The following is a 26270-nucleotide window of genomic DNA, read 5'->3' as shown; positions in this document are numbered from 1 at the left end:
ACACGCGCAGCTCACAGGGGGAAGGAGTGACACTACACATACTGCAGGGTATCCCAGCTGCTCTGCTTTGGGTTTTGTTGTTTTTGAATTGACCATCTCTTCTATGATCAGCTTGTTTCATACTGTCAGATTTATATAGCAGAATGGTATTGTAGTGGGTTTTAAAAAAGCATCATTTACACCATCAACTGGGATAACATTTTTTAGCTGAGGACAACAGGTATGTAACTGGCAGGATTTGTTATTAAGTAAGACGTATCTTGCACAACAAGCACTAGGCAGCTGCAAAATAACCTCAAATATTTCAGTGCTCTGGTTTGCATTCAAGGGGTCTTTCATATCCTGGTATTCTAAACATTTTCAGTTTATGCACCGCACATCCGTTTTGGAGACAATACTATCCTCGGGAGGCTTGAGTAAAGGTTATAACGTAGATGAAATACTTTGAGTAGCCGGCACGGCTGCGGTGATGTTGGTACTCTCATGTTCTTGTTATGGCTTTACTTTGATGTCGAGTGGTTCTGGAAGACATCATTTATATGCTTTCATCCATGTGAAATGTATGTGTTCCCCTCAGCCAGAAGTATAGTCGCTCGGTAAAACGAGAAAATGTCAGATTGAATACTTCACTATTACACGAGCACTTGGTTCTAAAAAGGACGATAAAAATCTTTGAATCAAATTCATTGAATTTAGCTGCTGAGCATAGAATTTATCAGAAGTGGAGCTTCATGGAAGAAACTAAAATCAGTAACCGCTTTCCTGTAACACAACTGTTTTTAGGCTTTATGAAAGATGGTATTTTGTCATAACAGAAGCATCGTTAAGTGTAATCCAGTTACATGTATGTTTACATATTTCACTGCAGTGCCTACATGCTGACCTTTTATCTGAGCTTCACAGCCATCAGATTAGAACTGAGTGTGTGTGCGTGTGTTTGTGTCTGTGTGTGCGCGCGCCCCCTGTATCCTGTGCCAGCTTAGTGCATAGTAAACACAAGTATTCCGTCTTTGTTTGACAAAGGTTAGAGAGGTGCCAAGAAAATACCCTTTCCACTTGTGTGTGTGTGTGTGTGTGTGTGTGTGTGTGTGTGTGTGTGTGTGTGAATTAGGGTGCTTGCCATGTTTGTGAATGTTTGCATTTTTGTGCTTGTGTGTATTTGTAACAGGATTAGAAATCACAGGAGGGATTCGTTTTAGCCTTTGGATGATTAAATTCCCGCCCTCAGTGTCTTTCATGGTCAAAGCTTCTCCCGTGGTGCTGCCCTCCTTTGCCTTCCTCATTCATAGTCTTCATTCTCACAGATACTTTTGTATTCTGTCTCTTGGACAGCCTTAATACCTGCGCTGCCATTAAATGTCAGACGTTTAAATTGATGTCGCATGGACTAAAAACAGTTCAAGGGGAGCAATGCATGCATCCCCATTATCGGGTTTCCTAGAAATTCTCTTTCTCTACCAACAGAAACCTGCATAAGAATGCTAAATGTAAGCAAGGGACAACATTTGAGGATTGGAGGTGTTCTGGTTTCTGTTTCCAGTCAGAGAAATTGCAACAACACTTTAGTTTTTTTAGTTATTTAAAAAAGAAAAAGAAACTTGGACCAGATATCGCCTGGCAATACCAGAACCCCTGAAACTGTAGGCATGGCCCCCAGAGCCAAAGGCTCCTACGATTGGCTCAAAAATGACTCAACATTTGTAGCTTTTTTTTGCTCCGCCAAATTAAAGTTGGAAAAAAGAAAGAAAGAAAGAAAGGACCACAAAGAATTTTTCTTTTTGTTACACAATCAAAAGAGTCTCCGGATGCAGAGTTAAATTAACCCTGACAAGGAGGTTGTATTTTAGTCAGAAGGATCCCGGTAAAACCACCACAGTGATTTTCATGGAAGTTGAGGGAAGGTGGAACATGGGTCAAGGTTGGGTTTTTTTGTTGTTGTTGTTGTCGTTTTATGTTCTTGTGCAGATGTGGCTAACTCCATGATTGTTATTTTATACATTTGATGATTTTTTTTTTTCATGAACAAAACGACGTGGACATACTTGGAAAAAAGTTCTGGTTTATTTTTGATAACTTAGGAGAAGCTGTATATCAAGACTGAATGGACTGAGTCACGGCGGTCTGTGAGTTGTGCCTGTGCTTGATCTCTGAGACTTTCAGTGGAATAGCTGCACAGTTATGAATCGAGGCAGCAGAATCCTCTATGAGCTTTGTGGGAGGAGGACTACCTGTCTTTCAGTCCTGTCCTTTGGATGATTTCCAATTTTGACTTTATTGATTCTCATGTAGGCGACTGACTGCTGGGGAAACTGGCATTTTAGTTGTGTTTTTTTTTGGGGGGGGGGGGGTGTTTGCAACCACCTGTCCCTGAAAACACCTGTTCCTCTCCATCTTTATTTTGAAGAATGTGTCTTGGGGAAGAAAAAAAAGAAAGGACCAGAAAATAGGAGAGTACACGGTGGAGCCGTGTGTGCCGGAATCCTACAGATGATGCTTTTTTTTTAGGGCGATGTTGATATATGTTATACAACTGTTACATCTTATTGTGTTGTTCTTTTAAATTTCAAGAATCGCCATCTTTCTTACCAAATAATTGCTCTAATGTTTGAAGTGTCAGATTAAAAATGACAGTTTCAACTGATCGTATCACATTTCTCATTACTGTGCAGGACAAATATGAGGAACATTTATTAGCTGATTTCACTTCCATGTCCTGATATTCATGATTTTGAAAGATGGCTTTCAAACTTTGCGGTATTCATTTTTTTTCTGTTGCCCAGTGCCACTCGTAATGCATGTGAGACTTTGAATTTGCTCAGCCTGGAGCGCAGTAATGGTATGCATGCATTAGCATAGTTGCAATTATTTAACACCCAAAATGAAACACACTTGACATCTTTTCTGCCACTATTTACACCTCAATTGTGATCCGTTGCTAGGGCAGGAGTTGGGGCGGCCCTCTGACGCCTGACTGGCCTGAAGTGACCTCTTCAAGACCACAGCCGTGGGGGCAAACAGCTAGAAATATTGGACACACACCAAAACCAGCTTGGCGTATATCACACCATATCTGAATGTCAGCAGCCTCCATTATGTTGAACTGGTTCGTTGACTGGTTAATGAGTACGCCGACTGTGAAGCTCTGGCCTCCTCATCAGGGGAACTGCCAGTGTCTCTCGCAGAACTAGTGTTGACCAAATCCTTGTTTTTATTTATCACCCCCCCCCCCCCACACACACACACACACACACACACACCACCCCCTCCCTTACTGTTCCCTTTCTTTTTGTCTTTCCCTCTTTGGTCCTGCCATACAGGGCGCCACATCACCACATCCAATCAGTCTCTTGCCAAATAGCAAACCTTCTTTTGGTAAACTGCACTGCGTCAGCCAAACGCTTTGGGGTGGTCAAGATGTTCCTTTGATGGTCTGTTGTTTTTTGTGGACTCATGCCTTAATGATGCCATCCAGGGCTCTAACTTGGCTGGATACTGACTGGTTCAATCATGTCCCAGCCTTAGAATAGTTGCTTTGACGGTCTTTGCCAAACAACCACAAGGAGTGGTTCTAGTCTCCTCCTGGCATGAGGCTGGATGGATTGGGAGAGCAGCCAAAGCCTAATTAATGACGGTAGGTTAAAAGAGATGAAAGCCAAGTAAATAATTTGGTTAGCTAAGCAGTCAGATTCATTCAGTTGCCTTTTTAAGCCCGTGTAGCCAAACAGTTGGTGTTGTTGTTGTCCGCATCACCACATCATGGGGTTATGTAAGACTGCTTCTGTGGTTGCAATCCAGAGTGCAATCATTGAAAATCCACTTCAAATATAGTTGTTTACAGCCTTCAAGAAAACAACCAGTATTTAGTATGGAGCTCATGATCTGAGCCCTATTTAATTTAGTCACCCTTGCCAACTCATTGGTCACTTAAATTAACAGTTACTGTAAAATTAGTATGTGTTTTTTTGGTTGCTGACCATTACATACAACAAGTTGAAAAAAGTAGCTGAAAAGATGTAGTTTACCACTTGATTACATGTGTTTTAAATGACTAGGAGTAGGTGAAAGCAGGGGTTTAACACAAAAATCTGCTGGGCATTATAAAAGAGTAGTGTCTGTGGGCTCTATTCCTGTCTTGATTCATGTCTCTCACACACTTTTTTTTGTTTTGTTTGTTTACAATGTACTGAGCCTACAACTGTAAAAACCAGTGGTGGTGTATGAATCACGGGATGAATCAGTTCCTACCAAATGTCACACTAGCTTAATGTCTCTACTATAAGGTCTGTGATACAACTTTTATGCGAAATGATCTCCGGTTGTGTTGCTTCTCACTCAGTCGCTCCGTTATTTGCTGGTAAGAGCAGAGGCTCCCGGACAAGTTTCGATGGACAAAGCAAACTGTTGCAGTGCAGTTTGGAATTTCTGTGCGCTTGTGGTAAATGAACATGGAAGAGTGAAGGAAACACGCAAGCCTGTTTGCTCCAAAACAGTTGCAACTAAAGGGACTGACACATTTCCTTCTGCAAAGAATTAAGTGGCTGTGTTCATCAAACCCTGTTTTCTTCCAGCTGGTGTGTCTTTTTAATTGTTTTCAACGGTAGCACTGTCTGACAAGGTGCTGAGCATCTTTTCTGTGCCCGTGTTATTTTCTGGTCCCTGAGGGTGTAAAGATGTTCAACTTCGGTAAATTCCGCTGTGCTCCTCACTGCCACTTCTCTCCCATTCATCTGATCACAGTTTAGAAGTGTTGGGACAAATTGAACAAACACCATCCTACATGTTGAGCGCTGAACAACAACAATGGAGGAGCTGTTGAACCAGATGATTCTATCCCATGAACCCGCACAAACCAGCGAGCCTGTCTTCTCTCCCTCTGCGGTTCAGTCTTTATTTCACCCTGAGCGAAGAGCGACATTTTCTACATCTGTACGCATTCTGCGTCTTAGCAACCGAACCCTGCACCTCCAAAGTGCTCTCAAACACTCCCAGTCAGGCCTTCCCAGTGAGCACTGGGTGTTTTTACTTGAAAACCCCAAAAAATGTTGAGAGATTAATGACCGCTCCTATCTCAATATTATGGACAGATGATGTAGAACTTATAAACTTGACTTCCTATCAAAGATTAATTTGGTAAAAAACAAAAAATTCTTTTAAAAATGAGACATTTATCATGCTTGTCATGTTATGGCCTTATATCTTAAATTATAATAGAAATATAAGTATAAAGTGGTGCAGACATGGTTAATATTCAAGCTGTTTTTTGAAAGTAACAAACCAGATAAGAGTCAACCTCTCGAGTACATCATCTCTTAACCATTCTTTGCAAAGGGTCAGAGAGCGCTTTTATTAAAAAAAATAAAAATAACCAAAGTTCATAATTTCAATCAATTTGTTAGCAAAACAGACTTTCATACCAGGTTTTTGAGGGCACTATAAAGGAGTTTCAAGTGAGAGCAGGTTATTGGAGCTTATAAAAGAGCTCTCAGGCTGCATGAACAAGGTCTCTATCTCTTTACAATGAAACACCCCATGCACGTCAAGATAAACAAATAGCATAATTTCATCAGGCTAAATTTGATGTCTATAAAGTATGAATAGTGACACAGTCTCTCTCTGTTGCTGCCAGACCGTCAGACTTGCCATATCGGCATGCGCTGTGACCTCATGGCTCTGCGCCTGTCTCTTTTTGGCAGTTGCGGTCTGTCTGGCAGTCAGGCTGTCTGTCTTTCGGTCCGCACAGTGGAGCGCTTCATCGGTAATCGGTCACTGTGGCAGAGAGTCAGAAGTGTAATATAGGCCAGGGCATGCAGGGGTCAGTGCGTTACTCTAGCTGTGTAATGTAAAGTGTGATTAGAGCAGAGTAAAAACAGTTCCATCTGACTTGCATAACCAAAATACTGTACACTGAAGGAGTAATGTGTCTGTTACAGCACGGCAGTATTTCTCTATATTCTTATGACATATAAGAAATAACTACTTATATTCTGTCTGACTGTGCTTGTTTTCAAATGCTTTTGTGTAGCATTTCTAGATATATTATTCATGTATACTTTGCCAACACAAAATGAGATACCTCAGTGTTAAGCACATGCACGAGGCCCAGTCTCTTGACTCCTGCAGATGCACTATGACGTGTTTAATCTTACATAACTAAAACAATAACAGTGAAATGGTGTACAGTTTTCAGTTCCACTGCAGTTCCCTTTTTAACTCCTTCACTGTGCAACACACACTGATGGGATTGCCAAACCTTGAGTTTGCTTAGAGAGGTCTTAAAGGATAATTCCAGGATTTTTTAGCCTACAGTATGCACTGGTTCCCATGGTTTGGGGTCCAAGTGATTAATAGGGACAACAGTTATTGGAATTGGTCCAATACTGAGTGAGTTAGTTAGTTAGAAAGTGGGCCATGCCAGGTCAGGAAACCTGGCCAGGAGGTAGATAAAGTCTTCCGCGGCCCCCAAACACCCTAATCCCAAATCGTAATGTTTTTGCCTTTATTATGAAATAATCTATGGCACAAAAGTAAAGAAGCCCACTATCCTTAAAAAAAATTGTGCTTTAAAATTATACTTCTATGAAAGTGAATCTAAAAAGTGCGCACCTGACTGCTAAAAGCAGTGTCTCTGCAATGGTCTAAACTGAGGCACTGGCAGCTGCTTAGTTTGGATTGGGGTAGATCTCAGAAGGCTCTGAGATAGCAGCTATTAAAGACCTCCTCCAGAGACTTGGCTCGAATTAAAAACATAAAAAGACAGAGGTGCTGTAGCTAATGAGCGTTTCTGCTATATTCATTCAGTCGTGGCGGCCCACCAAAGCTAGAGTTTCAGTACCCCATGCATGAATGCCTTATTTAACACAACTTGGCTGCAGTCAGTCACTCTGTTACCCACCAGTGTTTTGACAGCAGGGGTTTCACTGTTTTCACTGCTGCCCTTTTCTGTTATTTGCTGCAATAAGCTAATTGAAGCGTAAAGCTATAGGCCTAGTTGACACTGATTAAATCCCCTCCTGGATAAACTTGACATTTACAGTAGATGGAAAGCCAGTGGTAGATCTTACATTGATGCCAGTTCAGGAAATGTCCTTTTTTTTTTTTTCTTCTTTAAATTGCAAGGACAATAAATTTTATCACCATGTTGACATCTCTTAAAATAAATTGTTTTTTTATAATGGCCAAAGGGGTTTGACTTTGTTTAGAGTGGGAGCCATTGAGGTAAGCTATCCTCCTTCTTAAATTAAGGAACAAAATATAAATACGCCAATGCATAATGTGATTTTTTTATAATGTCTTTAAAATGGAAATAGATGAAAATTTGTTATGCTGTGCAATGAATAATGTGTGTTGTGAATATTATGAAGGAATGTAATGCTGCAGGACATGTGGAAGTTGCATGCAAACCCAGCAATCCTCAAAGACCCACTCATCTAGTCAAATCTAAAAGAGTCGCTATAAACAGTATGTTTAATACATTCTGCCGTCTCCACTGTGGCACTCTTCCTGCAGTCTCTACTCCTGTAGCATGAATAAGGCAAAAGGCACTTAAACATCCAACACCCACTGCATCAGCCGTATCAGAAGGCAGCAGACATGACAGGCCTTTTTCTGCAAGCCAACCTTTGGAAATGTATGGTTCATGGAACCCGGGATGGTTATATTTGTAGTTTATACCATGGATCCTCCTTCTTCTTGAAGCACTTTGCAGGGACGGAGCTGTTACAAAAAACAAAAACGAAAAAAAAACAAGCAATACAAAAACCAAGGTACACTACACGTATGAACCCTGTGAGTTGTTTTTATGTTGTTTTTTTTGGGGGGGGGGGGTTTCACTGGGAAACAAAAGTTGGATTAGTGTGTCTTTGTTTCACACACCGACACACACAGACAAACACACATACACACAGATGGCTCATTAAATTGTTCAGTACTTCCCACTGCATAACCAGACGTCTCTCTGCTTGAAATGTCCATCTCTAGACCACTTATTCTCAAGGACATGTCCTTGAGAATAAGAGCTTTTCAAAATACCGTAAATATTGGATTATTAAGCTGTTTATCTTGCGCTGATATACAGTGTTTCTGGAGTGTTAAAAAAAAAACAACTGAAAACCGTAACCTTAATATTGCAATACAAACCTTAACTGTGGATTTTGTGAGTCGCCCTCCTTGAAGCCACCCCAAAAACACTTTGGGGAACTTTTGTGCCATCAACACCACCCACATAAAATCATTTCCCTTTTGAAAATTATTCAAAAAGAGATTCTGGTTTGCTTGTCTTTTAGTTAACAACACTATATATTATGAACTTTTTTTTTCTTTTTTTTTAACTCAGAGCGCCCACAAAGCATGAATAGATGTATTTCTAATGCCTGGTTTCACCATCTGGCCTTTCTTCTTTACTGAACATATTGTCACATTTTGAGAACATAAGTCCACACTAAAATTTCTGTTTCAGCTTTGTACAAACAAAAACAGCTGATGTTTTAAAAATCATTTATATGTTATACCCCAAATTACGTGTTTACACATTTAAAGCTCCTTTGGTGAGATTCCATGTTTTGTTGAGCATGAATGTGTTGTCGCTTGTTTGGGGATGTGTACGTGTGATGAATTTCACTCAATGAGAGACAGTGAGAGGATCACTTACATCCAGCGATACCTAGGCTGACAAAGTAGCTAGCTTTTCATCCAATCCAAACCTTTAAGCCTTTGTTCTTTTGGTTAAAACAAGTAAAGCCTATCATGCCAATTCTACATTTTCCATGTTTTCCTGTATTCCAGTCATCCTGACAGATGAGGAGGTTCAGAGGAAGAAAGAGATGATCTTGAAGAGGAAGGAGGAGGAGGCAGCCAGGGAGGCGTTGAGGCCACGGTTGAATGAGGAACAGGCCCGCATCATCTCCTGCCTGGTGGAAGCTCACCACAAGACCTATGATGCCTCCTATTCAGACTTCTCCCGCTTTCGGGTTAGTCCAGAACAAAGTTTCCTCTTTTAGCAAAAACCACTCTCACATTATCACTGGCGAAACCCAAATCACTATGTTCTTCTCTGCAAATATGGGTGGAGGCGATTATGATGTCATTCTAGCAAATGGAGGGTTCCCTTATGTAGAGGATCAGACTGTAGTGCAGAGAAATCAGACACAGTAAGAAGCCACATACAGCACATGATATCAGTAGCCTCCCACCATTGAAACAACTTAACATGCTAAACAACGGATGTTCACACCAAATTGAATTAGAGGATAAGGAAAGCATCTGTTCTGGTTTATCGCCATCATTTCACACTACAAACACTGGCATTTTTTTCTTTTGGTTTGTACACATGACTTTCATCAGCTAAAGAAGGCTTCAGTATTCGGTCGCCGCTCACTTGGACTCCGATGCAGTGTGAGGAGAAAAAGATGGTGGGGGGATATGTGCATGAGTGGAATTCATCTAATGGAGCTGCTCCAGAAGGATACATAAATTTAAACTTTGTTGCATTTTTGTTTTTGGTTCAATCAAATTCACGCTGATTTTCAAGTGAGCCAGCACTCGTAAATAGACGTCACACAAGCAACTGTGAACCACTCGGGTTCGGTCACTTGCAGATGTCGAGGGCAGAGATGGTTTTACCTACAGCTGAGCACGATGACTGCATCTGGTCTTCATGTCATCACATGAATCATTGCACACTGCCACAACTGGACGTGAGACAGCCTGATTTAGTAATGAACGGCATTTTAACACCTATATGACATGTACGTGAACCGCTGGTGTGATGTTGAGATTACTGTAAGCAATGATTTAAATCTCAGGCTTATTTACCTCAACGCATCACCTGTGCGTGTGAGTTTATTTGACACTGGTAACACGACTCAGTGCGGACATTTATCACCCTTCTTTGGCATCGGATTGTCCTCCTCCACGTCATGAACTTGATACTTTTACACGATGTTCTCTCTACAGACCAAAACAAGGAGGACATCCAGAGTGCATGAGATGGAGGATACAGTTTGGATGGATTGCCTGAGAAAGTCGATGATTTATGAGTGTCAAGTGTGAGTCTAGCACACAGTGTGCAGACAGCCACAACCACACTGGCTTTGGGTAGTGAATGTGTTTTGTTTTGCATTTACTTATTAGTTACTTGTGAGCATGATGATATTAGAAATGATTCCTAAGAAGAAATAAAGAATTAGAACTGCCTTTGTTATGATCGGGAATTTTGAAAGTAAAGGACACGATGCTGGCAGTAACTGACTCTTCAACATTTTGCAGTCAGCAGTTGTCATCTGTTATGTTCAAATCTGATTTTACTCTGGTGTTTCGTCAAGAAAAGCAAGTCAAGTTCTTAATAAAGAGGCTGTTGCAGAAAACAGGATTAGATCACAGATTTAGCAAACTCCCTGACATGAAGTGACCCGGGTTTTACTCATCAGGTTTATTCAAATAGCTTCTTGCCACAACAGCCCCCTGGTGTGAGGGGGGGATTGTTTGTGCTCGGACATGATTTGATTTCTCACCCAGCCAAAAGGAGTAGTTGCTCAGAATGAATGTGCAACACTGCAGCGCACGTATTAATGTGTGTGTGTGTGTGTGTGTGTGTGTGTGTGTGTGTGTGTGTGTGTGTGTGTACACGCGTGTGCACATGTGTGTTTGCAGCCTCCAGTACGTGAAGGCCCAGTAACACGCAGTGCCAGCAGAGCCGCCTCCCTTCATTCTCTGTCTGATGCGTCCTCCGACTCGTTCAATCACTCACCTGGTGAGTGTGTTTCATCTGTTCCTTCTTCCTTCATGCTGTATCTTCAAGGCCGAAAGAAACCTTTGCAAGACTCTCCAGGCGCAAAAAATGGTGATGTAACGTAGAGCCATTTGAGAAATAAGCACAATTTACTTATGACACGGTTGTACTAAGAGTCCGATATTTAGAGTTCATTGAAACAACCAGAGATTTTTTGGGATATGTAGTGGAACAGAAACACAAAAACTTGAATATGGATTCATCATCTGACAAAAATTCCATTCCTTTGATAAATTGATTTACTTAGATTCACATTTGCGTTGTAATAAACCACGTCAATTGTCATTAGATTTAGCCCAAATTAGGCTGTTAATTTTGACATTAATTTCACCTCATGTAAACAGATATGTCAAAATGTATGGTATGAAATTCATAGTGTGTATGAAGCCTGGATATTTTACATTGTGTACAATTTTGCTCCAAAAAGCGAATGAATGGTTCGTGCACTTTAGTGAACCGCAAGTAGTGAAAATGTACGTAATTGTATCATACTCTGTTACAATGTGTTTAATGTTTGTACTCATTTACATTCTGTATTATTATACACTTGTTTCCTTTTCTTGTATTGCCCATTTTATGCTTTGAAACGAACGTTTGCAACAGCTGTTTGACAGAAATGGTAGATGTTAAGGTGTTTTATGTCAGTTTTGTATCTTTACCGATGTGTTAATCACATACCAGGTAAAATTGAAAGCTCACTTTTCCTGTCAGCTGCTCTCAGTATTGAACAATCATGGCTGTCGTGACAACTCGACTACTTTCTTTACCTTCTCTAACCTTTAACAAGCTCTCTGCTATTTCTGTATGTTTCAAATGCTTGTAATCACTTCCTGCTCCACCCCGCTACTTGCTCTCTTCCTGTGTCATCTCACCTCTTAATCCTCCACTCAAACAGAGTCAGTGGACACCAAGATGAACTTCAGCAACCTCTTAATGATGTACCAGGATGGCGCTAGCAGCCCAGATTCCAGTGAGGAGGACACAAAGCTCTCCATGCTGCCCCACCTGGCTGACCTGGTCTCCTACAGCATCCAGAAAGTCATTGGCTTTGCCAAGATGATCCCAGGCTTCAGGTACAAACAACTGAATGAGCGTGGAGCCTTTTTTTTTAAACAAACTAGTACATTTGTTTGCCGTGTTTGATGTTTGACTGAATACTCAGTTATGTGCTGTAGATTAGAAAACAGGTGATGATGGCTCCTTTCTCATTTGTCTTCTTGAAGCTGAGTTGTACATTTGCAGATTTTGATTGACTTGGAAGGGTCATTAAAACGAAGAGACTCTCTGATAATGCAATGTATGTGTGTGTGTGTGTGTGTGTGTGTGTGTGTGTATATATATATATATATATATATATATATATATATATATATATATATATATATATATATATATATATATATACTATAATAGATCTCTTGTGCTTTAAATCCTGTTCTAGCCATGCTGAAAATGAAACGTTATTACCCCTGCAGCAATCGTCTGTTTTTCTGAGCTTCTGTCAAATATTTGTGGGATCCGCGGATAGAAGGCTAGGAGACGAGCGAGAGCTCCACACTCGCACGCAGAGCAGATTTATTTGCTGCCCACGTGTAAGTGGGGTGTTGCTGGGTAAGGTGAGATGCTATTATCACTCCCAAACAAACAAGCTCTTCCAAGAATATGCTGGAACAGGATGTAGCTTCATGAACGCCCGTCGAGCAGGGAGATTCATTTATAAATGTATGTGCACACGAGACCCCATGTGAAAAGAGGAGCCAACACATACACAATATCTGGCATATGGACATTATAATGTAGAGTGTGTGTTTGCATTCATGCTGTGAAAGACAGAAATGAGAACTAAACAGTAAGTCATATTTCTTCCTGCCACTAACCTTGGTGCACTGTGATGATGATATATTAAATATGTTATTTAGATATTTACAGTTTAATCTCATCAGCGCTCTCTGAATAAACACTGGAAGCCTTTTATCATTCAGCTGCTGGAAATTCAGATCTCAGTATCATTTTTTTAGAGTGCTTATACTCAACACTGTGCATTTACTCACTAATTTAGGTTTTAATTTCTAAAAGAGGTTGTGAGCCTTGGATTTATGGCTAATATACTGTGACACCGTGACTCAAACTGTATTTATTTCTTGATCCATGCTCCTTTTTCCATGAAACTGGCACTGAATATGTTTGGTCTTGTGTAGCGCTTTGGATCACATATGTAGGATCATGTGCAGTAAGTATGATGCAGTAGGGTTTTAGCAAGTAAAAACATATGATACTTCAATATTAATTCTTTTTATATCACGCCTTTCAAGTAACTCACAGATGCTTTAGAGACAACTAAAGCAACAAAAAAAACAACAACAAGCAACAAAAAAATGAGGAAGAAAGACTTTAATTACCGTATAACATAATGTACACAAAATACTGCTGACTGGAAAGTGAGGAAATAGTCAACAGAAAATATTTATCCAGTGAGAATGCTATGAAGATGAATAAGTCAGGGCACCACAAATGTTATTACAAGTTTTATGGCAATCCCTCAGATAGTTCCAGAGATATTTAATTTAAAGTTCTAAATGTCAACATGATGGTGGGACAAGGGGACAAGTCAAACGACCACTATTAAGATTATCTATGTGGAGATAATAAAGGTCATGCAGCAATCCATCCGCTAGCTGCTGAGATCTTTCAGACGTTGCTGCTTGCACGACTAAAAACAAAACAATGCAAATCCATTCAGCCGAAGTAAAGACACAAATTATGTCTCATCCTGTCAGTGCTACTGACGGTCAGTGTAACAGTCAAGTTATTTTAATGTCAGTGAATTAAAGCTTCCTTGACCTTGCCGCTGAAGCTAATAACAGACGACAGTAATTTGCAGCTGGTGTCAGCGTACATTGCAACAGCAGCTCCGACTGAATCAGTCGCTCTGTGTGTTCCAGAGAGCTGACAGCAGAAGACCAGATCGCTCTCCTGAAGTCGAGCGCCATTGAGATCATCATGCTGCGCTCCAACCAGTCCTTCAGTCTGGAGGACATGTCCTGGAGCTGTGGAGGACCTGACTTCAAATACTGCATCAATGATGTGACAAAGGGTTGGTGGTGTCTCTTTTTTTACAGCCCAGTGGAACTAAGGAAAGAGGAACAATCTGATATCATAGAAGAGCAGATAAGATGCATTAATGTGCATCTGGCAATGATAACGATGCAGCTAGCTCACAGTTTCCACAAGCTGCTTCTGGTTTAAGTTTGGCTCAGTTTTGAACTTTAAATTTTATTGATGATATGATATGAATGAGACTTAAACACGAGATTGTGACTCCTAGAATCAATTGGAGAACATTCACCAGAGCTGTCAACAATGACTTTTTGCCAGTTTTTATTGTGGAAATACTTAAACAATGGTAAAATTGTGATGTTCACCTCATTAAGACAATACTCTGAATAAGCTGTTGCCATGTAAATAAGATTTGATAAAAATCTTCACTCAAAGACTTGGTTTCAGTGAGCAATAATCCGATCAAGACATTTTTACACCTCAGTCACACCGAGAAGTCCTTTCTGAGTTCTTGTAGCATTTTATACGACAGACCATCTTGTTTCACGACACGCAGTCCAGCTTCCAGCGAGTGTTACAAACTTTGATCCAAGCTCAGTTTTCTGAATTATTAACACACAAACTCTCAAAACATGACCACGATCACAACAAGACAGAAATGGTTTCAGGTCAAAGTCTAGAGGGCGTTTTGGGATTTAACGTGGATGAGCATCTTCAGTCATTTGTCATTCGACCTTTGCTCTGTAGCATGCTAACAAGTTATGAATGTAGTAGTTTATAAGAAACTCAAGTTAACTCCTTAACTGAAATATTGTCGTATCGAGAAGAAGGTCAGTAGTTGGGTTAATGTCATCCGATCAACAGAGAAATAAGAGGTTGCTAGCTGAACCTTTAAATGAAACTACACTTGGCCTGTAAGAATTACAAAGCTGGAGTGAAAGTGAAATGCCTTTTGTGCTGGTTGGAAGAAAAGATGAGTTTTCATTTGACTTTAACTCCATTCTTTTAACACACCTCTGAGTTTAAGTGTTGCATGTTAACACACACATCAGTTAGGACTTAACTCTAAAGAGGCTTTGTTTATTGATTACACATTTCTAAATACACGCATCTGTCCTCAGCGTGCAGGAAGTTTCCATGAAGGATGCAACATTTAGCACTGATAAAACTCGCCTGTGAACACAAGTAAACAACCAAAAGGAGTGAAAAGTGCTGATTGCTGCAGCTGATGACACAGCTGGAATCACCCCTGCATTGCTTTTCCTTGCACATGTGCACATTAATACAGGATTTTGACTCCAGGTACTTCCATGAAAGCAATAAAGCAGCCACAAACACACACACACACACACTGAGCACTTATTCACTCACACATGCAAGGCAGGAAGCAGTGTTCATTGTTCACAAGGCAGAAGCAGACAGACAGAAATGAAAGCCCACTGCTCCGTCTATAAAGTGTGTTTGCAGACAGTGAAGTAGTATTCACACTTGCACTGTCGTCCACTGTAGCGGGTCACACCCTGGAGCTGCTGGAGCCACTGGTGAAGTTTCAGGTTGGTCTGAAGAAGCTCAACCTGCATGAGGAGGAACACGTGCTGCTCATGGCCATCTGCCTGCTCTCCCCAGGTACCCTTCAGTTTTTGCGCACTTACTGTATGTTTTGGTTTTGTGTGTGTAGGTGTGTTTATAGCCGAGCCATTGGTAAGGGTGAGATCGCTGGTCGACCGACTATTAGCTTATGAGGAAAACATAAACAGATATGGATATTTGTGACAACTCAAAAACACTGAATCATCTGAATGAAGCCATCTACTTAATCAAAGTGAAACATTTTCCAAGTGCTAAGGAACATTATTCAACTGCCGTCGAAGTGTCAGCACAAATACAACAAAGAGGAGCTGGGACGTAGACGCAAGGCTCAAAATTCAAGTCAGCTCAGACAATTTTTTTTAAACCTTTCAGCCCATTGTTCACACTTACTGTCAATCTCCAAGTTAAAATATGACACTGAGGTCACATCTAGCTGGAGGCAGCATCACTTTGTGTCTTTGGTGGAGAAGTTAATGTTATACAGCGAGGTTGTGTGGGAAGGGACTGTTTTGTTTCTGGCCGGCCTGCTCCAGAGGGGAATCATTTCATCTGTTGCCATTAACTGTGTGGATGCTAGAGAAACAACCCCCAGTGCAGACGATCTGCTGGCTGCGGTTTGAAACCTCGACAGTATAAGTTGAAGCACGTCACGTCGGCCAGGCGAACAGCTTTGCAGCCTGCGCGTCTGTTTCGGAGTATTTCTGATGTTATAGTTGTATTTCTCTGATTCAAATATTAATACACCCAAGCTAAAGCATGTTGGGAAAGACAAAGAAAAAAAATGTATTGATGGAATCCATAATTTTTTGTTGAGGTTTGTTTTCTTTTGCACTATCAAAATGGTTATTCTGCTGTGTTCCTGTAGCCATTTACTTAAAAAAAAAAAACGAATCAAAGTTTAAAATGTTTGTGTTAGAGAATGGCTTTACATCAAGAGCTGGATTTGGTCAGTCAATTTGGTAAGAAAGTATATGTGTAACCTGCTTTCATAATGCAACAGTAGCTGTGGAATCTCCTCATACATAAAGAGCAGCAGTGATGATGGGTATTATAATATTCTGGAATTACCTGGATTGAAAAACAAAACTGACGTTCTCTTTCTCTTTGCATCCATCTCCTTCCCCTCTTTCACCGTGACCTCCTTTATGATGGGCTGTCCTCTCCCCAATGGCAGATCGTCCCGGTGTCCAGGACCACGCCCGCATCGAGCAGCTCCAGGACCGTCTTTCAGAAGTGCTCCAGGCCTATATCCGAGTCAACCACCCAGGCGGACGCCTTCTCTACGCTAAGATGATCCAGAAGCTGGCCGACCTGCGCAGCCTGAACGAGGAGCACTCCAAGCAGTACCGCTCACTCTCCTTCCAGCCCGAGCACAGCATGCAGCTCACCCCGCTCGTGCTGGAAGTGTTTGGCAGCGAGGTGTCATAGCAGAGGCAGAGGCATGTGTGCATACATACACACACTCAACACACAAGATGATTAACCAACCCTTACCACCTTTCCCCCAGAATACCCCGGCCTTGATACAACCCTGGACATGTGGGAGAAAGATGGATAGTGAAAAAGATAGACAGTAACCTTCACCTCTTCATCATGTGCCACACTCCTCCTCCTCCTCCTCCTTCTTCTCCTCCTCCCTCCTGGTCTGGACCTCACGCAGCCGGACTCCTGGTCTGCTGGATGTGTGAAGGCCAAAAATACCCTGGAGAACGCAGCACTTGGATAGCCAGATTATAATTTGAGCTCTGGATTTGCAAACACATTTTGAAGATACCCTGGAACAGACAGATCTCTCCACGATTCCAAACTCCCCTCTCCTCATCACCATCAGCACCTTACTGGACATCTGGGCTCCATTCCCTCACAGCGAGAGATCGACCTGATGGACGGATGTGACCCACTCTCACCGTCATCCTCATTACATCGCTCAACGCTCACATCATTGCAGTGAATAGAAACACAGATTCACTCATCTATTAACTATGCTGGCACTTGTGAGGTACCGCTACGTCGCTAGCAGTGTTAACTTAGTGTTAGCTTGAAGCTATCGTTGATTTACAGTTTGTTTACAGCAAAGATATCCAAATATATTAATCAACATGGCTCAGCGTACAATAATGTCATGGAAATACTTGGTTTACTGGTGTAAAAATACTATGATAAGATGAGCTCCTTGCAGGTGTGTTTTCCTGCTTCGCTCCGTGTGTGTATCTGTGTATGTTCAAGTTAAGCTCAAGAGAGGAAAGCAAGTTATAAAAATAGGAAGTACGGGAATGGCGGAATGAGAAAAGGAGGTTGGACAGATGGGGAGAGTCGCTACAGTTGTAATTCCTTGTTCTCCAGACAAAAGGGAATTTCACAAAACAAGAATGTATGTATAATGCTAGATAAATATAAATGATACGTATAAGCTGATATATATATATATATATATATATATATATATATATACATATATATATATACATATATATATTTTTAAGAGAGCGAAACACGGTTGCCTCCGTGGAAGCAAGAGTCGTATAATGTAGAGGACTGGGAGGCTCCTCAGTTGTGTGTTTCTAAAAGACAACACACACACATTTAGAAAGTACTGACAGGTGTGTGAGGAGTCCCTCTGTTTTTATGATGTGTGTACAGTATAAGAGACTATTGATGGACCACAAGGGGGTATGTGTACCGGCTCTGGTTTGAGGGTTTCACACAGGGAAGCTCCTCTCTGTATTTTTTTGGACCTGTGAAGTTTGTTGACTGACATACACACAAACACAACGTCATGTTTGGTGGATAGCGACTGTCCAGAATATTTGCCCGGCTGGTTAGATTGCTGCTAAGACAGTGAGAGTAAGATAGTTGGACAAAAGCCAACCTCCTGCTGTTACCTCAGGGAAACGTCTGTCTGATTATATTGTGTACTTGGTGTTTATGGTGTGTGTGGCGTAAGCTTACAATCATGAGACGGAGATTGTTTTTGAAGCTCTAGGCATCACTGTGATTTCTAATCATACTAGATGACAGTTTAAGTAAGCTAAAAAAAAAAAAATAGATGGTTCTAAGTAGATTTTTCATCCTGAAGCTCAATTAAAAAAGTCTTGCATGATCATGAAATGTTTTAGAGATCATTGTTAAAGTTAATATACCCATAAAATGACTAATTCTTTTCAACACAGACACGTCTCTTTGTTACAATATTGATATACCGGAGGAGGGTTTCTTATTTTTCAGGGCAAAATTTACTATTCAACAGATGGTAGCAATACAGAATATATAGCCAGTAGTTGGTTTTTTTTTGGTAAGATGCTCTTAAAATTGGAGCAGAATCGATACAACTGAACTTGTTTTATATGAAATAGAAAAAAAACTCAAGCCACATATTATCACATGTATATCATTTGAACACCAGCCACATAAGCGAGGTTTAGGATGTTACTCTTTAAACATCACTACATATCGGATCACGATGCATGCATGCCCCTCACACAGGCCTGGATCACCCCCTTGTGGACGAACTCTGTAAATACCACTTGCTAAGTCTGTACATAGTTAGAGATTAATGTAGGCAAAATACGAAGAGAATTCACATGTCGATGATAAGATGCTCTGGAGATACAGGACTATATGCAATTAGGAGATGGACCCTTATGTTGGATTCAAGTAGAGTGGATAGAGGTGGCAACCCTGGTCGATATTTCTGAGTTATTCTAGAGGTAAAAACTGTCTGGCAGCCAATTCAAATTCACCAAGCCAAATAAATTTGTTTTGTTTTTTTTGTTTGTTTGTTTTTTTGATTGAAAAGTGCGGTTTAGGAGGATTGATCCTACCAAACTGTCTTTAAAAAGTCCCCATTAAAGGGCCGGCGTTGGTCCATCCCTGACATTCAGTAATGTGATGAAATTGCGATGAACATTCCCAGTGTTGAGCATTCCAACTGGCCTCATACACACCAACACGTATGAACGCCCTCAACTCTCTGGCTGCCATTCTAGTTACCTAACAACTCAGTGTGTTACGGCTACAGAGCGTCCCTCTCTATCCACTCCCAGCTTATGGATGTACGTCTTTTCCTTCTCTCTCTCTCTCTCTCTCTCTCTCTCTCTCTCTCTCTCTCTAAAGTCAATCGATAAGCTTTTGACAATTATACAGTATATCAATAATATTTTTATTTTGGTGAAATTCTCTTTTTTTTTTTCTTGATTTGTTTTGCTCTATTGTGCTTTTGTTCTATTCAAGAACCGTAATGTGCTGTCTAGCCGGCACTTAGCTTGCTGCGCTGCTTGGACATTGTCATAATGAAGCAGAGATGAGCGAGGAGGACTCCCGGAGACTTTTTCCAGTGCAAATGAACAAGCTTATCTTCCCTTGACCCACCCGCGCCCCGGCCCCACCTCATTTCAACACGGCGAAAACCTAATAGCCCCTTTATGTCATGATGTCCTCCTTGTTTGGACAGAGGAAGGACACATTTCTCCTCTACCTTCTTTAATGGAATATAAAAAGACTTGCCAGGGCAGCCATGTCACACCTGGAGCGGTCGCCTGAAGGGGAAGGAAACGATTGAAGCGAAATCTTTTCTTGGAAAAGGAAGTCCCTGAGATTTTCTGTGTACAAAAACAAAAGCTACATCCGCTTTCCCCCAGAAGCGGGACGTCAAACACAATCAAGTGATCATAAACTAACACTGCCTCAAATGACTGACATAAGAATTAGCCAATGGGAACTGTTGCAGCAACAGCATGGGCGTGCCTCTTCATTCATCAACCAACAACCAACTTAACCGCCTCTTCTTCTGCAATAGCCAATTACTGCAGGATGACTCATCATAGCTTTAACTCAGCAGCCAGTCAGGCTCTGCTTTCAACAACAAACAAAAAAAAAATACAAAAAAAAACAAAACAGTGGTGCACCAAGGGCTGATGGGAGATTTAGCTTAACAGCTGTGGAATTTGGACGCGTCACTTTACTGTGAAAAAGACAATGCAGAAATGGCTCTATTGTCCCAAACTGACCCGGAAAATAACCTTTGCTGGGACCTCCAGAAGACTGTGTAGAATCTGTATAGAAGATTTTAGGAGATTAAGTATTTTTCAAATGTTGAATGGCCACAGGCAGGTGTAGTGCTGCACAGGCATGCAGAGTATGCAGTGACTGACAAGATGTCGCCTCCTAAACCCAAAGTGTGACATTACCTTTCTCACTACTCTCTGTCTCGCATAGCAGCTCTTAAAAATTCAGATTTTTTTTTTTTGTGTTAAAGATTAGTTGACGTGAAAGTTTAGTTTGTACATGCAGCATCAACACCTACATCACCTGTTTGAAAAGGAACATAGGGCAGGGTGATGGGGCGAGAGACCGCCAGGTCTGAGGGGTTCTAAGATGGAGAACATATATCTGATACGAGCATTAAGCTGGTCCTCTGTGGGTTATTCCTTAATTTTCACTATTAGTGGCTCTGTTTTGTGTCGTAATCTCTTGAAGAACCCGACAGCTTGGTAGTCTCTCCCCCCCAGACCACCCGCCTCCATCCAACCCAGGTCAGCAGCTCCACCTCAGTAGCCTTACTTACAGAAACCTCACTCAGCTGGAAACATTTAACAGATACCTCAATCATTTACAGGATGAATTTTCACAATAGCCTTGAAGGGAACCAAACATAGCACTCACACACACACACACACACACACACACACACACACACACACACAAACAAGCACTACAAACTCTCTCCTCAGCAGTGTTTTATATTCATATACACACTTCAATCATTGTATAAAATTTTTGTCCAGTAGAGTCCTGTTGCCAGTAGACCAGTCAGTGTATGAGTGGATCCCAGTGTTTCTAAATGTTAATGTTCTATGTCTCTCTCTCTCTCTCTCTCTCTCTCTCTCTCTCCAGCTTTACTCATTTGATCCTCATCTCTGCCTCATTCTCTATTCTCTCTCTTTCCGTGTTGTCTCTACAAACAGATGACGTGCCGCTAAGCTTTGGCGCTGCGTTAACCGAACATACTACCTCTCCCTTCCGCACATATACACATACACACACACACACACACACATAAACACACACACACACATGTTATATATACATATGTGTATATATACATATATGTATACATATATATACACATATATGTATATATACACATATATATGCACGTATATGTATATATATGCATGTATATGTATACATATATGTATATATACACATGTATATAAATATGTATACGTATATACGTTAAAAAAATACACATGTATATATACATATATGTGTATATAAAACTTCTTTGGTCAGCATGATTTTGTTTATTTTTAAGCTTCATTTTTTTTTAATTTAACACAAATTGAGAAGTTATTTTTGTGTATTTGTACAGTATTTTACATTTTATCTCTCTTAAAAATGCTGGATGATTTTTTTTTTTACCTCAAATAATCTCAACGCAAGCCTACAAATAAAATCAAATCAGAAGCCTAGTTAGCGGCAGCTCAAGGCTAACGTGTGTTCGCTGCCATGTAAGGCTGTGATCACATAGCAGATCATTTTGATGTAAGAAGATATTTGCCAAGTATGTTAGTTAAAAAAGAAAAAATGAAATTCAACAGAACAGTGATTGGCGAAGAATCAAATTAATTTTTGATACATGTTTTAGGTGAGGTAGCGAGCTTGAGGTTTTTTTTTAGCATGCAAGCCAAACTAGTGAAAGAAAACGAGATAGCTTATCTAACCGATGTATCCAACAATGGCAAAGCCTTGGCTTGAGCTTCCAGTGGTTTGCTGGAGTTGTCACGCTGAGGAAAGAAGACTTAAGGAATTAATTATTCATTTCCAAGGCACTCACCAGCAGATTTTTGTGCAGTAGAGCCATGCTAGCATTGGTCATGTTAACAGAAGCTGTCATAATGTCATATTGTGCATAAACACATATGAGTGTATCAGTCTGAAAAGTTTTCCCGTAAATCTAGATGAAATATTCCACTTTATAGTAAAACTAGAAAGTAATCAAAGATGATGCAAAATTTGTATCCAAGCACTTGATTCTGCTAGCTTGAATTAAGGCTAACTCAGAGCAGCATGGAGTAAAATTCAGGAATGAGGTTTGCAATGTGAATACAGCTCAAAAACATGGCAGCATTTCACCATCACAGCACACTGCCAAGGGCCACCCACCAAAACTGGATGCTGCGGTACAGGAGGTCCTGATTAATGCTGCTCCTCCTTGAGTTTAGCGACACCTTCAAAATCTTTGGAGTTAAATGATTCGGCCTAGAAGTTTGTTGTGTTTTGTCTGGCGGGACAACCTGCCGGTCCTTCTCTCGGCCCTTTTGGGTAGCAGACAAACACTGTCAGCTCGACACGCCAGTCCTGAGACCGAAGGATGGAGGTCTCAGACTAAAGGGAGTGGTAGTTCTATTTTTGATAACCGCTCTTTTCTAACGTAAAAACCTGGCTGCAGGGTCTTTCCAGCCGACACCTTGGTGTCAGCTTCGCTTCTGCATCGCAGGTCTCCTGTGAACTCGGTCTCTAGTCTTAGCTTTCCTCAGACGTCTGATAAGGGTTGTAACATTGGGATCCTTATTTTTATTTGTATTTTTTTTAAAGATATAAATACAGCTGCTCCAGCCCAACCTCAGCACTCTGCCTTCTTCTGACGCTCCTTCGTTTGTGTGCTGCTGCTGTCACTCAGCTGGCAGGACACCAGGCCTTCTAACACATACTGTGAATGACACACCGAGCCTTTAGCGATCACTCTCGTGTTACCTGTCACATCTCAAGCACGATCACGCTCCTCGAGGTTCATTTAGCGCCATCAGCTGCTGTCATCGGCTAATTAGACGCTGAAAGTACTTCAAAATGTTTGATGTATGGATGTAAGGATGCAATTAATGTTGCTGCCTCAACGTGTTATGGCATGTGGGGGTGGGAGCGAAACAATCATTGATTTTGAGTTTTGCTCTGTAAAGGTGACAGGCGATTTGTCTGCTGACTGACGGCACAAACCGTTTACACTCAAATTAGCTGCAACCCGGGGGAAAAAAATGATCTTGTTATGGACAGATTATTGAGAAAATCTCAGTTTCAGCTGCAGTTGACGCTGCAACACTCTCGGCTGTGTTGGAACCTGAGGAGAGCAGGTAGACGGGGTGTCGGCCTCTCTGCTGTTGTCACAGACCAACGCTGGTCATTCAAGACGGATTGTCATCTGTTTGCTCGTGTCGCATTTCTCTGCTACCTCTTTAAATATGCGCTTGGTCATGACACACATACACTTCAGACTGCTGCACTCACACTCATACTGACACTGAACACTCAGACACACACACACAGGACGCACACTAGTGTGCACCTCTTTCTTTCTCACCAGCAGTTCTTGCCAATGATGCACTTGGTTTTTTGTTTGTCTCTAAATGCTCTGCGTGTGACGTCTAAAACTGTCGTCATCTTTTTTGTTTTTTCCTTACCTAATCTCTAAAAAAATCTGGATTAGCTAGGTGGTTAGAAATAAATTCAACATGAATACATCAGTACATTTTTAAAAGGTTTATGTCTTAAAAAAAATCAAATGCACATATTGCTCAGCTCAGTTGTACCTTGGTGTGCCTAGAACCCACAGCCTTATTTTGGGACAATATCAGGGGTTTTAATGCAGGACGATCTGTCTTTGTATTGCTGATGTTAAGACAGTCTCATTGAGTTTCAATAGCTGTTTTTTCCTCTCTTCATATCCACACCTTTGTTAGTTTCTTCAGTATCTGTAGTTGCCGGTAGCTTGCTCATGGGAGGTGCGTGTCGGTGTTTGTCTGCTGGTTGTTCTTTTGCTTCGTTCAGGCCGTTTATTCCCCTCCGGTAGTGATCGTTCTCCGAAAGCCCTAAAGAAAGGAACTGGAAGTCATGATTTAATCAGGCTCACTTTATTAAACCAGGTGTTTTTTTTGTTTTTTTTTCTTTCGATATATCGGCGCCGTCGAGTCGGACCGTCTTGTAAGAATGTCCAGCAGAACCTCCCATGGCACTCTCCTGAGAAAAACCGTACATTAGTACTGTAGTTGAGTCCCAAGATAAGTACCTTTACCGTCTTCACACATGCACACCACCATGCAGTAAAACTCACCAGACCTCATTGCTTCTAGCAGAAAACGTTCTCTTCTCAAAGCATACAGTTGCCATGCCGTTGCTGCCGACGGCGCCATGAACAGCCCTATATAACCAGAACTAGTTTTCTACGTGCAGGACCTTAACCAGCGTCTCTCATCGTGGTCAAGTTACTGCCTGTTCTTGTGTTGCTCTTTTCTTCTTCTTCTTCTTTGTTTTTTTTTTTTTGCTCTTCTTCTTCTTTGAAGTTGATCCATTGTACTTTGATTACATGCATTGTATGTAGTAAAATACTGATAATGTTTTGAGGAAATCACAAATAAAGCAGCTGTACATAATGGTGCAAAACATCCTCCTCCTCCTCCCGTGTATGTGTTGTGGTGTCTGAACAGGAAATGTGAGGATTAAGGAGAATTTATCAGCAAGATCCGGGAAGAAAGTGTCGACATCCAACCCGAGACCCAGGATTCAACTAAACTGTTGAAGAATGTTGTAGAGGAACTTGCAGCACAGAATGTGAAGATGTTGAGGAAGGTTTGGATTTGCATCGGGTTCCGTTGCAAATCTTTGGTCCCAACTGGGCCTTGGTCTTCATCAGGGTCTGACCCACCTTGGGGCCTGTCCCAATAATTACTGTTAACGATTTATTGCTTACTGCAAATTGACCGTCACTCATAAATTTTGCTCACTGCAATATTTTACCTGTCGTGATCAATTCACGCGCTTGTTCACAGGAGAACGCCTCATCCTCAAGTGACTAAATATTCTGAAGAATTGAAAGCTAATTTGAAAGGGCGTACTTACATTTTTACATGTGGTTATTATTATTATTGTTATTATCATTATTATTGGTATTATTATCAAGTTACCATCTAACAAAATTTGGTAAGGTGACAGTCACCATTTCATCAATATAACAAATATTTTCAACCTTAAATTCAAGTTGTGCACGTTAAAACATTTACTCCAATTGAGAGACTTGGTGATATTTTTGGTTGGAAGGTCAACTTTATGGAATAAATTGAGAAGCAAATATTATGTGCTTCTTCACGTGTGATCTCCTCACACAGTCCCATCTGAAACGGCTGACACGTGACCACTCCACATTCATCCCCACCTGCAGCGGTTTCGAAATGTAGGCGCATCACGCATCTTTGCCCACTGGAGGGCGCTAAGATGCAGCTGGAAACCTGAACAGCTGACATCCGCGTTAGTGTCCATGTGCAAGCTGCGCCCTTGGTTTCTTAGTTTACTGCATCTTTACATGCTTTTAACAAACAGCAAATATGCTTTTTTTTAATTTTATGATTTATATAGCACTTATTATCGACTAAAATTACAAAGTGCAATAAGCAGAACGTAAGTAAAGAGAAAGAAAGGAGATCCTGATGAAGCAGGGTGATTAAAAGGCTAGTAGAAGCTCATGAAAAGTGATGTAATATGTTCCCTTTTCTTGGTTTCACTCAAGAGCACTGCTGCTACATTTTGCTCAAAATGGAATCCTTTGTAATTTATACTGCAGTTACAGTAGTTGGGTTGTGTAGTAGTAGAGGAAGTACAATCCTGAATGATGCAGCAGCATGACTGCATGAATTTGTTTGCGCGTATCTCAAAACTGAGACTAAAGTGCCGAGGCCTGGAGAGATAAAAATCTCAGTTAGACTGAAGAACATTTGCTGACTTTCATGTTTTTGTAGCTCCGGGATAATTCAGAAGATCTGAGCGGTTGGAAGTCCTAAATCCTGATAAA

General features: G+C 41.0%; 1 protein-coding gene across 1 annotated transcript in view; it reads left to right on the top strand.

Moving 5' to 3' along the window:
• LOC147256185 (vitamin D3 receptor A) overlaps positions 1-25242 on the top strand; it is an 81477-nt gene extending 56235 nt beyond the window's left edge. Inside the window, exons 5-10 of the mRNA XM_086214091.1 lie at positions 8782-8966; positions 10648-10747; positions 11682-11859; positions 13729-13880; positions 15353-15469; positions 16608-25242. Coding sequence (XP_086070217.1) covers positions 8782-8966; positions 10648-10747; positions 11682-11859; positions 13729-13880; positions 15353-15469; positions 16608-16861 — 986 coding nt within the window. The 3' untranslated portion in view covers positions 16862-25242. The remainder of the gene's footprint in view (positions 1-8781; positions 8967-10647; positions 10748-11681; positions 11860-13728; positions 13881-15352; positions 15470-16607) is intronic.
• The last annotated feature ends 1028 nt before the right edge of the window (positions 25243-26270 follow it).

Source organism: Aulostomus chinensis, chromosome 9, assembly GCF_037954235.1.
Source record: "Aulostomus chinensis isolate RoL2024-O1b breed Wild chromosome 9, RoL_Achi_v1.0, whole genome shotgun sequence".
NCBI classification, from domain to species: Eukaryota; Metazoa; Chordata; class Actinopteri; order Syngnathiformes; family Aulostomidae; genus Aulostomus; species Aulostomus chinensis.
This window is presented reverse-complemented; position numbering and strand designations above follow the sequence as displayed.